Consider the following 15,192-nt stretch of genomic DNA (forward strand, 5'->3'; position numbering starts at 1 on the left):
TTGTTTCTCTCTACTAATAAATCCTTAGTATTGTTTACTATTTATTTAGATTATATGAAACTTTTGAAAAAGAACATTGTTCAGGCAATTGTTTTAAAAGCATTATTACAGTTCTTTAATATAAAGTTAGAGTTTTAGAATGGTCTCCATTCCCTAAAAATACTGCTGGTATGTACTTAACACACACACACATACACACACACACACACACACACACACACACCTGATTTCCAAATTACAATATGTCTGTGTTTATTTATTCAGAAAATCAAGAATATTTACTCCTAAACTTCTACCATGTCTCTCTCTCTCTCTCTCTCTCTCTCTCTCTCTCTCTGTCTCTCTCTTTCACACACACACACACACACAAATATATATATATATATATATATATATATATATATATATATATATATATATCCTTAAAGTCTCACCCTGTAGATGGCTGTCCCAGAAGACTAATTGTTTTGAGAATATTTGGAACATGTGCATCACAAAATTCTATACCAGGACTTTTAATTTTAAAGTAAAAAAAATGACAACTGATTAGATTGAAAGAATTTCTTGAAAAACATCATATGGCATAGATAGTTTGGTCCAGTCAGAATTCTATAAAAAATTTTCAAGTCAAAAAAAATACAGATTTTAAAAACAAGAAAAAAAATATGTGGATTAATTTACAGCCTTATCAAGTTTTGAAGGAGACGAATACATTTATATGAACTAACACTACTCATTCTTTAAAATAAATTATATGAGTAAACCTATAGAGCCATTGTCAGAAACAGAATGAATGAAGACTCTCACTGACTGTGGAATAGATTTAATCCTGCCTTTATGAAAGTTAATTTTATATGTTATGTTTAAATTTGTCTCTGGATTTATAATATAACTATGGCCTAAATTTATCATACAAAATTCCAAGTGACCTTTCTTAATTGAACTTTCCCATAATCTTAGGAAATTCATGAACATTTATGAAACATACCCGTGAACAAAAGTTATAGACATTTTAAAAGAAAGACCATTTCTCCAATGTTGCAGTGTCAAAAGATAATATAAACTGAGGCAGTCATAGCATGTTGGAGGAAGGGAACTCCCTGTACAGTAAGTGTGTTGCTGTCATGGTCCCCATAGAGGAGGACAATGTTTTCCAAGAGTGGCACATGTGATTCAGAATTGCAAGCTGGGGATCCCACACCAGAGAGTTAAACTGTGTGTGAACATCATGCTGGATAACAGAATGGCCGGTGAGAAGTTACGTCCTATTCAATTCTCTTTCATTCTTTCTAGTTGCATCATTATAAAAAGTTTGTTGTGGATAGAGAGGGCTTCTCTAACACTCACTAATAACTCTGAACTTTAAAATGTCAGTGTAAAAATAAAAATGTTCCAAAATGAGATTTAATAACAAATTTGCTCGTTGTACTTGATTTTTTTACCTTTAGGGCAAACTACTAGATTTCCTTTTCAGGTCACAATCACTGGTGTATTCTTGCAGGGAGGGGAATTTTATAGCTGACTTGTTTAGAATTTCCCACTGATGAATAGTAATAAGAGAAAGCAGAGTGAACTTCAGTTGGTTTATTATTGCTTTCAAAATACCTACATGCAATATATCCTTATATTGCCATTCTTACTCTTGCTTACTCATCATGATTTACAAGTATTATGATTTTTTAAAAAATATTTAAATTTGCATTTTTCTTGACATTTTATTATTCCATTTATGTAGGATCATGTTTATCTGTTTCTCTGCAAACTATTGCAGATCAAGGAAGTGTTTTGAGAATAACGGTTAAGAATATGGGCATGGGGCCAAATCTCATGGATTCAAATACTTGCTCATTCTCCACTTGAATGACAATAACAAATGTATTTACAGTTCCTGAGTCTTACATCTCAACCTATAAAATAGTGATACTAACAGTTTACCGCTCATAAGTTCATTGTGAAGATTAAATGATATAATCCACATAATGTACTTCGCACAATGCCCAGCACATGATGTTTGGATTTTTGTTTATTTGTTTTTTGTGCTAGGGATTGAACACAGGGGTGCTTTACTACTGTGCCACATCCCCAGCCCTTTTTATGTTTTATTTTGAAAGAGAGTCTTGATCAGTTGCTGGGGCTGGCTTTGAACTCATGTCAGCCTCCCGACATGATGTTTTTCAAACGATTATTTATACCTATTATTGAAATACTTTAAATTCCATAACATTAACATAAATGGGTTACTTAATATTTCCACATGTGTTTATAGATTTCTCCAAAAAATGAATATCATAAAGATAATAATATTAATCAAATATGTAAAGTATTTAAGGGAAATGGAAAATATAAACAGGGCTCAATGTTGTAGAATGGAGTGATGGTGTCTAAGAAATTTAAAGTGCCTGGTGTTTTCCTCTGTTTAGGAAGAAAAAACATTGACTTAAGGTCTCTTGAAGTATAACTATGTGAATAGTTTTTCAATTCTTTATTTATAATACTGGATTTAAAAATATATATTCCCAATGTTAATTTTTAAAAATGTTGGAAAACTAAACTGCAATTATTTTTTCAGGCATTCTAGAAAAGGACATGGTATATCCTAAATTAGTACAGGTACACTTTTGCATATATCATATGTTAGTAATTCTCAAATTTCTTCACTTTGACTCAATTAAATATCCTTTCCTCATTCAATTGTCACTATCCTTCCTGACTCAACTGAATTATCAGAATGGGAAGTTGGTAAAGTGATTTATGATTAGTGAAAATAGTTTCCTATACTTGCATGATTCTTGATAATTAACCAATGTTTTTTTTTTTTTTCTGATTACTGTTTAGTTATCAATCTTTTGGTCTTGAACATTACAAAGACCACACAAACGAACTGGGAAGTAATTCCAAAGACTCCTCTTGGAGCAGCAGTCACAATCAGATTGGGTGTATGCCAATTCCAGCAACTGAATGTTCTTCCTCAGAAGTTCTAGAATGTGTATTTACCAAGCAGTACCACATATATCACCTATGGACATTTTAAAAAAACCATAGAAATGTCTAAAAAGGTATGTAACTTCCTGATATATAGGCAAGATTGTTAAATGACAGAACTGCATGATTTGATGAAACACAACTTTGATTAATTAGAATTAGATAACATTGTGGATAGTCTCATTACATCTTGTTTTGGGGATTCAGAAGCTAATTATGAATAAGATATAAACAAATTCCATATTTGATTTAAAATATTTAATCTAATAAAAATGTACAAATAAAGATTGTAAAGCCATACAATACTATTAAATCATATAAGAAGTTATTCCCACTATAAATTACTTGATAATAAAAGAATTGGATTAAAGTTCAGATATGTCTTCAAAAAATTCAAACAGTTTATGTATTATTACAGGGGTGACAGCTCATTTAATCAAAATTGTGTGAAAAGAATTTATGATCTAAACACAAGTTCCAAGAATTCTGATATGGAAATTTGACTGTCTTCCACTCAAATTTAAATATAAATTATTACAACACTAAATTCCTGAATAATTGATTTTAATAAGCTATAATAAATTAATAACCATTTACTTTAATTTTATATTGGCATTCCAACAAATGATTGCTAAAATACTATTGTAGATATACAGATATTATATAACTATTAATTCAGAATTATTATTAATCAATGAACTTAAATAACAGATTTGATTACCCTAGGAAAATATAGTTCACATAATTCACAGGCTATCAAAAAGATACTTTGGAAAATGTACTAGAATAATATGAACTTTAACAAATAATATCATTTTACATCTCTTCTGGCTTTTCTTAAATATAGGTCAAAATCTAGTATCTATACCAAAAAGGAATATGTATATACTTGGTGTATGTGGTCATCTTAGGATATAGAATCAAGAAGAAAACAATATGGATAGTGTTATAGTTTAGATATGAGTTCTTGAACATTACAAAGACCCCAAACTCCTGTGTTTCTGCAGAAATATTCAGAGGTGAAATGATTGGATTGTGAGAGCTGTAACCTAATCAGTTCATCTTAGTTTGAAAGGACTGACTAGGTGATATTGGTAGGCAGGTGGGCATGGTTGGAGGAGGTGGGTCACTGGGGACATTCCCTGGAAGGTTCTCTCTGCCTGTGGTTCTTCTCCCTCCTCACGCTTTCTCTGTGCTTTCTTGCTGCTATGTCTTAATCAGCTACCCTCTGCCATGTCTTTGAACCATGATGCCTCACCTTGGACCCAGAGTAATAGAGTTGGCCACCTATAGACTAAGACCTCTGAAACCATCAAGTGCAAACGAACTTTTGCTTCTCCAAATTATTCTTGTCAGGCATTTAGGTTACAGTGAGGCAAAAGCTGACTGAAACAGATAATATGATTCACAGGAGTGATAGACCTCACTTCACAGAAAGATCTGTTTTCTATTTCTCTGACTTCTAAATAATACTTTTCATGTCACTTCTACTTTGGGTCAAAAGAGATTCCTCATGGAAAATTTTGTAGATAGTTTTTCAATATGCAGATATTTGGAGAAACAAGAATGTTAATTATAAGGTTAAAATTTTAGATCACATTAAGAATAAATACTAACTTACTTATATATCCAAAATTGAGAAAGAAGTGGCAGATTTACCTCAAAGTAAATCCTACATCATTTCTTCCATTATGTTTTCACGTGGTCACTGACCATACATACGGTGACTTCAACATTAAAAATCTAGCCCAGTGTACATGCATCCTAGGCAATAAATTTAAGGCTGATTGAACAACAGAATCATTACTTATCTATAAAATATCTGTTAAGTTTACAGAGATCACAAAGCCAATACATGATAAAGTTAGAACTTTCTAAAATAATGTTTTTTTCTCATTATTATATTAAGTCCTGAAGTATTAATGGATTAAAATGGATAGTTTCTCATAAATGAAACATAACAAATTGATTTTAACTGATAAGCACAAATCTAACTTTCTTTTAATAGGATTTTTAAAAATCAAGCTTTCCACACTACACATAGATGGAATACCATGTGTTGGTGCTGAATAAAGACAATATAATCCTTCATTCTAATTATTTTTTTCACTAGTATGCAACTTAATCACACAAGCATGGCATTAAGCAAAATTGAATAATATCTGAGAATACAAACAGTAGAATATTCTCCATGGAAATCTCAGCCCAAAGGATACATGAATAGACTCTCATATACCAAAAATTTATAAATCAAAACAAAGATAACTAGTGTTTTTCCAAAAGTAGGCCTAGGAGGAAAATGTTTTAAATTTCTACATTTCTTGCTCATTTCTTTTCCGTTCTTTTCCCATAAAGTGTCAGATTCTTATTTGTTTCACATACTATTTTGAATCTCCAGCTAGATATGTGTGTGTGTGTGAGAGAGAGAGAGAAGTGTGTGTGTGTGTGTGTGTGTGTGTGTGTGTGTGTGTGTGTGTCTGCCTGTCTATCTAGAGAATCAAATAAACTTGGCAAACTTTGAGAAGGCAGTATGACAAAGATAAAGTTTTTCAAAGAAAAATATAACAGAATGTTAAATTTCTGATTCAATGTCTTTTTGAAATTTCAACTGCTTCAACCAGCTTTCTTATTAAATCAAATTGGGTTCTTTGTGAACTCAATTTTAATCCCTAGTGAACAAAAAGCTATTTCCTCTCATGGCTTTTACTATGGATATATCCAGAGACTAGAATATTTGGCATGCCTCCAGACTCATTGTGTGGGCTCCTTGTTAGTTTTGTGCAAAAAATTTAAATCTCACCATTTTCTTATGTTGTTAAGAGGAAAAAATAAATAAAAAGACATCAACAAATAATAAGACATCAACAAATAATTGCACATCCTTTTGGTGGAGACAGTTGATGTATGAAAGTTCCAGAAATAAAAAAGCATGAAAGCTGAAAAAAAAGTGTTGTATTCAACTTAGACTAGTTAATAATTCACATATAGGCCATTCATTTTTTTGTATGAAAGCTAGAAGGAAATTTACTGGTTCCATTCATACTGCCAGGCAATCCTTGAAAGACTCTATTGGAACCAAAATATTTCAACATAAGTGTTGCTTTACTCTCCTTCTCTCTCACACACACACAAATACAATCACACAAAGAAACATCATTGAAAGAAAAAGGAGAAAATATTACATTTTGCAGAGCAAACAGTGAGAAAAAGCATAATATCAAAAATTTTACCATGAAATGTAGCAAGATAATACTGTAAAATATATTAGTGAATTAACAGCAGCTTACTTGCATATAGAAAGTAATTTCTCCACATTATTGTTTTTTAGAAAAAAATGAAATAAAAAATATAGAAATGTATCAGAAGTTAAATGATTATTTTACAAAGATCTTTCTTTTAAAGGAACAATGATGGTGTGCACACACACATCCTATATTTAAAGGAACAACAAGAGCCATATAATCATTTTTAAAAGTTGCAAAATTAGATTATCAACCACACAAACTCCAGTGGCACTTACATACCAAGTAATATGTCCAAAGCTGGGCTGAGAGATAATGATTCTTTAGGATGTTATTAAGTGCATTTTCAAATCAATACAATCAAACATAATGACACATAAATATAACAACTGGTGCTGAGAAATAAGAAGGAAGCTCTAGGTGAATTTCTAGAGTGCTATACTGTACAGGTTTATAGGGAATCACGCTCTAAATTTGCACTGGACTACAAAAGTAAGGAAGGAAACTAAAATGAAAATGGATTGCAAATCGAGGTTTTTCAATAGAGAAGCGACTAATCATTCAACAGACACTTAACACAAGTCTAATCTATACACTGCTGGGACCTGAGAACATGGATTAAACACATTGAAATAGCAAAATACATTGCATTTTCTAGAGAAGCTCCTCACAAAGAAGCACATATGACTGCCTCAAACAATAAGACCTTCGAATGGTAGAGTTAACCTTTAAAACATATATCTATTTCTCACTCAATGAAAGCCTCAAAGAAAAAGCATCCAAATCCCATGGTGTAATTATAGAATTTGCATAAATATGTGACATATTTATTTTTATTTAAAAAAAGACACCTCTTTCTTATCCTCTTTAAATATTAGGATTGTTTGACTATGACAGGATAGAAGGGGAAGGTAGGAGGAGAGATAAAGGGAAGTTAGATAACAGGTACCAAAACACAGTTAGATAGAAGTAATAAGTTCTAGCATTCTACAACACAGTGGGTGCCTAGAGTTCAAAATTGCATTTTATGAATAACTAGAAGAGAGAAACTTGAAGTGTTTAAATACGATGTACTTATTAGGGGAATGAAAGTGTTAATCATCCTGATTTGATCAGTATGTATTCTATGCATGTATTGAAATATTACACAGTACCTTATTAATGTGTACAATCATTACATATTAATCCAAAATTGAAAAGAAGTTGAGTGCAGTGGTGCATATCAGTAATCCCAGCAACTTGGGAGACTGAGACAGTAGAATAGCTAAGTTCAAGGATAGCCTAGAAATTTAGGGGGACCCCATCTCAAAATTAAAAAGGGGGTTGGGTGGGGAAAGTAGCTTTAAAAAATGGCTGATTGCACATAATTTAGGAGCTATATATGTTAACTTTCCTTATTTGGTCATTGGGCACTGTGTATGAATATTTAATTATTACCCTGCATCCCACAAATTTATACAATTAAAATACTAGTCGGATATGGTGGCACACTCCTGCATTCCCAAAAACCATGGCAGAAGGATTACAAGTTCAATGATAACCTCAGCAACTTGGCGAGGCCCTAAGCACCTTAGTGAGACCCTGTCTCAAGATAAAAATATATATATAAATAAATTTTTAAAGGGCTGAGCATGTGATTCAATGATTAAGTACCCTGGGTACAATTCCCAATACTGGAAATAATTAAAAAAAACTAAAAATAGAAAATGAGGAATGTGAAATGCCATGCTAAAATATGACATAAAGAAGTTTCATGAAATTAACTTAGCATTTACCTACCATGAAATTTTATCGTGAGTTTATGACTAATCAAATAGCAGCACTTCTGCCCTGCCTGCCTCTGTGAATATATATGTGTGTATATTCTGGTCTCAAAATTATACCAGTATTTGTGACTGGTAGAGTCCCATATAATGACATTATTAAAAGTACCTAAATATTTTTTTCTCTTTATATAGGAAGAATGAGGTATATTTATTCTTATGTCCACAAGAGGTTCAAAGCAGATGTGTCAGTGTCAAACAACCCTAGATTCAGGGCCAAGTTTACCACATGGTAGCTGTGGTACTTTGGGCAAGTTACCTAAAGCTACAGTGCTTCATTCACTTTTTTATGAGTAAAATAAAGATAATAAAGAGAAAAGAGAGATAATCATGTAAAGTCTGTAACATTTCCTGGCCTATACAACAACTAAGTAAGTATTCAGCATTACCATTAATTAAGATGATGGATCAAAATTGATTTCAGCAATATAAGCTAACAAAAACAGTTAAATCATACCAAAGTGAGGAGGATGAAATACAGAAATATAGAAATAGCATTTCAGCCAAAAAAGTTATTCAAAATTAATGTCATTATTCCACTTTTCCATGATAAACAAAAATGTAAAAGACAACAAGACAAACTAGCCAGTAACATAAACCAACCTACTAAAATCCTTAATAATTATTATAGAAAAACTGGTGATGATATGCAATTTCAGTGTTTGTGAATTAAATGTGAAGATCAATTACACAGAATGGTAAATGGCAATTTTATAATACTGTCATAAGTTATAAGGATTACATATTCCAAAGACACAATTATACTAAAGGCAGAATTAGGAAAATAACTTAGAGACATGTTATTATTGCCAGTGATTACATATGTAGCTTATAAGTGTTATTCAATATAAATGGAATTTTAAAGCACCTAAAGCTTTTCATTATTTCCAGTTCTGCCATAAAAATTAAATGAGAATAGTGTGGAAATCAAGCAAATGCATTTATACAATTTTGACCATGCAGCCAGAAAGTTCTGTGTTTAATTTGTAGAAATTTTGTCTTTTCTAATCAATTACTGGACTAAATACATTCTCATCTCTAAAAACGAGAAGTTGGCACATTTGCCTATAAAATAAGCTCCAGTAAGTTTTAATAAACATTGATTAAATGAGTTACACATAGGAACTACTCATTTCAATTTCATTCTTGACACTTTCAAAATGGAATAAAATGCATTCAACAAAAATATGTGATCTACATTTCTGGCAATGTTAATTCAGAAATATTGTAAGTAAAATATTTTTATGAAACTGTTGATGTTTGAAAAATAAATGCCATCTTAAGTAATCACTTCCATTAAAACATGCTTAAAGCTTTTCTTCCTTTGTCTTCACTATGTTTAAAAATGAAGAATAACAATCAACGAATCAATGGGGAATTAATGGATTTAAGCAGAGAAATGAATTCTAGAATCATTTGAAAATGCCATTTTCTTGTTCTAGTCACTAAATTTTAATATCATGTCCATACTTGAGTATAGGAAGATGAGAGTCTTACCTCGTTTTTTAAAATTTGACTGTTACAAGTAGCTTTGAGTTATACTAAAAAATACTTATTCGTCTTACCCCTCTCTACTTTCTAAAACAGCTAAGTTGTTATATCACTAGGAGACAAAATTTTCTCATGGAAGACCTTAGTCTCTTTGAATTATGTTCACATTTGTTTTGCTGGGACCATGTCAGATGCTGACACAAATACAAATAGGTGAGGTATGTCTTCACAAAACACTCACCACAGTTGGCTTCATCTGATGCATCTGCACAGTCTGGATCCTCATCACAAACCCACAGCTTGGAAATGCAGTGTTTGGTAGTTTTACATTGGAAATAGTCAGGAGAACAGCTGTTTTCAGCTTAAGAAAAGAAACATCTATTAACATGTAGCTTTGAAGAAGAAGAGACTATTTTTTTTATATAAAAAACAATTACACCAATGTTTAAGGCAATTTATCAAAAATATATTATCTGTTCATTAGTCATGTTCTGAAAGTGATGGATGTCAACTTTCAAATACCTATGTGTTTCTAATATTCTTTCTAGTACAAAAAAAAGGAAAAACATATTTCTGCAATGATACATTTTGATTAAAAATCAGAATTTTCAATAAAACATTTGATTAGATGTTTGTAAAAATTAATTTAAAGAATAAAGAATTTAGGTTTTTCAAAATATTTTTCCAGATTAATTTAATAATTTATATTTATTTATGAACTTAATCCATTGAAAAGAAACAAACTGGAGGACTTTACATGAATGAGCAAACAAAAATCATGAAATTCAATCAAAGTCTCCAGAAGTTGTGTTGAGTTTTGAAGGAAGTGGTGAACATCCGATTTAGACTATAAACTGCATCACAAATCCTACTCAGTTTAATGGTTCAGCTTCCAGAATGGCTAACCATAAAGAACTTGTACTGACTTTATTCTGAATGCACCATCTTAATCAAATTGCTGGATGACTGCACATTATTCACTGATAAAAGTTTTAGAGGAATAATATAAAACTTCTGCAAGACAGAAATGTTGACAGTAGTTTGGTTGAAAACCTAAAACCTGACAGGTGCTCTATCCCTTAGATCCTGTGTGTGTGTGTGTGTGTGTGTGTGTGTGTGTGTGTGTGTGTATGCAAGTGCATGCCTGTTTACATGCATCTCTGCATTTGTTGTAAACTCTTTGCCTTCCATTTAAAGTAGTTTGATTTTTTGGAGGAAGGTGGAAATAAATAGTGAACAGAATAAAATATATTTTTATCATAATTCTTTCAAATAACCTGTTAAGTTTTATTAAATGGAACATTTATGTACATATATTTAAAAGGAATTTTCTTAGCTTATTTTGCTTAGATATTATATACTTTATCATAGATTCAATACATGTTTCATGGAATCTTGAACTAAAATGGAGTTAATTTCAAGTATCCAAATCAACAGAAGAAAATTACCTGTATCTATTTAACATGGGCAATAAAAATGCAATGCTGTTTTTGATGCTTCACTTCAGGATGATGTAGATGAGAGATGTCATTCATTTCTCTCTTAATCTCCAGGTAGATTTTAAAGTAAAGATCACCATGTTTTAATTTTCTCTACAATTTTTGATTACAGCATCATAGATAACCCATCCCATAGGCACCTAGTAACTATTTGAACATAATCACTGTCTTATTTTTCTATACTATATGATTTTATGATGAATAATAATTTTTAGACCAATTTCAGTTGGGAGTCAAAAGTAAGGCAAGAATGGACAATCAGTGTCAACTTACGACAGTCTCTTTCGTCTTCTTCATCACCACAGTCATCCTGCCCATTACATCTAAGGTTGATTGGGATGCATTTCTGGTTCTTGGTGCACTTGAACTGACCTGACAAGCAGACATGTGTGTCTAAAACAGAGAGAATAAAAAAATCTGACCTGAGATCTATGTCTGAATTTAAATCAGCACATACATAATCTGTTAAGGATGAGGTTTTCATTCCGTAGGAATTTTATAACCTACCACAGTTGAGTTCATCAGAATTGTCTCCACAGTCATTTTCTCCATCACAGATGAAAGCGGGCAGAGCACAGAGTCCAGTTCCACACTGAAACCGGCCTGGCTGACATTTAAATTCAGCTAAGATAGAAAACATACAGGTATTACAGAATGACAATCTTAGCTCATGACTTTTTAAACAGAGCTTTTCTGACATTAAAAGTATTTGTTATATTATCATGTTAAACATGTCCTGGAGCACAGTGTGAATGTCTCACATCTAGAGAGCTGTTAGCTTCAGATATACAGCTAAGAAATGCAACTCAGATGGCTTCCAGATTACATTTCATAAACTAACTTAAGAAGGAGGAGCTAACAACATATAAATATAAAAAAACTACTTAAAAAATCACATAAATTCTTCTTCATTTCAATGAAGTGGTATTGAGAGGTTAAGTTGGAGAGTAATATTTACTGGAACTAAAAAAATCTTATTGGATATCACTTTTAAAAAATTCAGTCTTCTTTGTTCACTTTCTCATCCATGGTTTGCCCATAATATGCATATCTGTCCTCAATAATTTTTCTCTAGCTCTGCTTAAAGCAAATTTTCTGAACCTGTTACATTTAAATACATTTATTGATATTCATCCTTATACTATTATTATGTATGAGGACAGAATCTGATATACAGCAAATATTTCTTACATGTCAAGCAAATATTATTCTAATAAACAACTTCCAAATGACAATGCATGTTCTTTTGCTATATTCTTAATTTTATGTAAATAATAACAATAATATTAATAACAATAATAGGATCTACTGAGAATCTATTCTGTACCATGCTAGACCTTATCACATTCAGTTATTTATTTAATGGCACTATAACTTTCTCACTTTGACATCACTATGGCCATTTGACTAATGAAAAAGCTTCCTGGATATTTTTTGTTTTTACTAGTGTATAACTATACATATTACTAGAGTTTATTTTGACATAATCATACCAGCATGAAAATAATTCTATAATTCCACATTGGTCCCCAGTACTTTCTCTTTTTATGCACTCCTCTTTCCCCCTAATCTCCTCCCTCTTTCTTGCTGGTCATATATATGTATGTACTCTCTCTATATATATATGTGTATATATATATACACACACACACACACACATACACACACACTATATATGTGTGTATATGTATATACATATGTATATACACACAGAGAGACATATATATATATATGTGTGTGTGTGTGTGTGTGTGTGTGAAGACACAAAGTATCAAACAGCTTAAACATTTAGTGTGATCAGTTAACACATTTTACAGATTGGAATCAGATAACTTCCAATTCTTTAGAACTCTCTTCTATGGAAGGAAAGCTCGTGCGCACGCACATACAGACACACACACACACACACACACACATCAGTGCTTTATAGATATACATAAAGGCAAAGTTTGCTATTATATATTTTTATATGAGCATAGAATAATTTGGTCAATTCCATTCCATGATTCCACTACTTTCCCATCCCTCCTCTTTCTCCATCAATTCTATTCTTCTACTCAACTTATTTTCCTTCTATTTTTATGAGATTTCCCTCCGTTTTCCTTCATTTTGGTCCAACTCCACATATGAGAAACAACATTTGACCTTTGACTTTTTTCAGTTGAACTTATTTCAATTAGCATGATGTTGTTCATTTCTATCCATTGACAAGAAAATGCTATAATTTCATTCTTCTTTAGGGCTGAGTAAAATTATTTTGTGTATATATGCCACATTTTCTTTATCCATTCCTCTGTTGATGGTTTCATAAGAGGCACATCAATGATTACAGCAACATTTCCTGGATATTAATAGTCCACTCAAGGATGCTCAACTTGTAAATCCAAACTAGAACTCAGAATAGATCTGACTCTGAAGTCTTCTAAAAAATGTTATTTACAATGAAACACTTACTTTTTGACTAATGATTCTAATGTCTGTTACTGATCATTGACTGTGATATTAATAACACTCTATTAGTTCAAATCAGTGAATTAAAACTAATAAATGACATTTTAAAATTTCTTTGGGAAATAAACTCTGCTTTTATAATTAGAGCATTGACTAAGAATTTAAACATTTTAAAACATAACTGAAAATATGTGCTTTCCTTCCAAAGAAGAGAGTTCTAAAGAATTGAAAGTTATTTGATTCCAATCTGTAAAACGTGTTAACTAATCACTCTAACTGTTTAAGCTGTTTGATATTTTGTGTTTTCATAGTTTGAAAATATGCATTTCTAAATTTTCTGTTACTGCATATAAAATTTTCTTTAATATTTATTTATTGTCAAAACAACCTTCTCATCAAGGGGGTTGTAACTATGAAATGAATAGATGAGAAATAACTGAGAAGCCCATCTGACCTTCATATTTCTCAGTGGAATGATGCTTTCTGTACTAGAGTACCATAGGGAATGTAATTACAAACTTATGATGTCTGGGAATTCTTGATGCATCACTCTTAACTACATTATATAAATATCATTATGTAAATTTGCAAGTACGTGACTCTCAGATTAAGCTTTACTGTCTTCTCAGGTGAAGTTATAGGTATTATCAGGGACTCTTAACATCTACATAGTTTGATGATGCAGCTACTCAAAAAAATGAAATATAAATACTCCACAGACTCATATATGCCATTTTTCACTTCATTTCACCATGGCTCTCAAAGTGTTATGCCAATAGATGTTCAAAGATGTTGAACCATCAACTATAAGTCAAAATTATTTGCTGAAGACCACAGAAATAATGCCATCAATGAAATGTGAAGGATGGTTAGGAGAAAACATACAGGAAAATCTTCATGACACTGGACTAGACAATTTTTTTTTCAAATTTAATGCCAAAAGCATGGGCAACAAAAGAAAAATATACACAAGAGGTTTCATCAAACTAAAATGGTTCTTCACGACAAAGGAAACAACTAGAAGAGTAGACGGTCTATGGTATGGGAGAAATGACCCAAAAATAAATATCTGAAAAAGGAGTTACTATCCCAAATATGAGAAAAGTGAGTCAATATGAAAAACAAATTATGGACTCAAAAAATGCTCTACGGGCTTAAACAATTCTAAATAGAAAAGAATAAAATGGCCAAAAGTTTCAATATCACCATTCCTCCAAAAAATAAAAATAAAAATATCACCTCACATATATTAGAATGGGTGATATTAAAAAAATAAATAAATAAACTACCATATGATTCAGCAATTTCACTACTGGGTATACATATCTAAAGAAAATTAATAAAATCAGGATATGAAAAACATATCTGAATTCCAATATTCATTGAAACATTATTCATGGCAGCAATATCATGGAATCAATAAAGGTTCCATCAGTATTTAAATGGATAAAGAAAATATGGCATATAAAAGCAATAGAATAGTATTCGACCTTGATAAGGAATGAATTTTTTTCCTGTGTCACAACTTGCATAAATTTGGAGAACATAATATTAAGTGAAATAAAAACAAGGAACAGAAATACAAACATTATATGATCTCATTTATGTGAGGAATCTGAGAAAAAATCTAACAGAGTGTAAAATGATCATTAAGTGAGCTAGGAATTTGGAGGATTGGGGAGATATTAGTCAAAAAGGAAAAGT

General features: G+C 31.3%; 1 protein-coding gene across 1 annotated transcript in view; it reads right to left on the minus strand.

Moving 5' to 3' along the window:
- Positions 1–15,192, minus strand: part of LRP1B (LDL receptor related protein 1B) — a gene marked incomplete at its 3' end in the record, with an annotated part of 1,847,377 nt that overhangs the window by 173,273 nt on the left and 1,658,912 nt on the right. Inside the window, exons 64-66 of the mRNA XM_081262419.1 lie at positions 11,545–11,661; positions 11,311–11,430; positions 9,780–9,899 (exon numbers count right to left, since the gene is read on the minus strand). Coding sequence (XP_081118545.1) covers positions 9,780–9,899; positions 11,311–11,430; positions 11,545–11,661 — 357 coding nt within the window. The remainder of the gene's footprint in view (positions 1–9,779; positions 9,900–11,310; positions 11,431–11,544; positions 11,662–15,192) is intronic.

This window comes from Spermophilus citellus (genome assembly GCF_964194105.1).
Source record: "Spermophilus citellus genome assembly, chromosome: 11".
Classification (NCBI taxonomy): domain Eukaryota; kingdom Metazoa; phylum Chordata; class Mammalia; order Rodentia; family Sciuridae; genus Spermophilus; species Spermophilus citellus.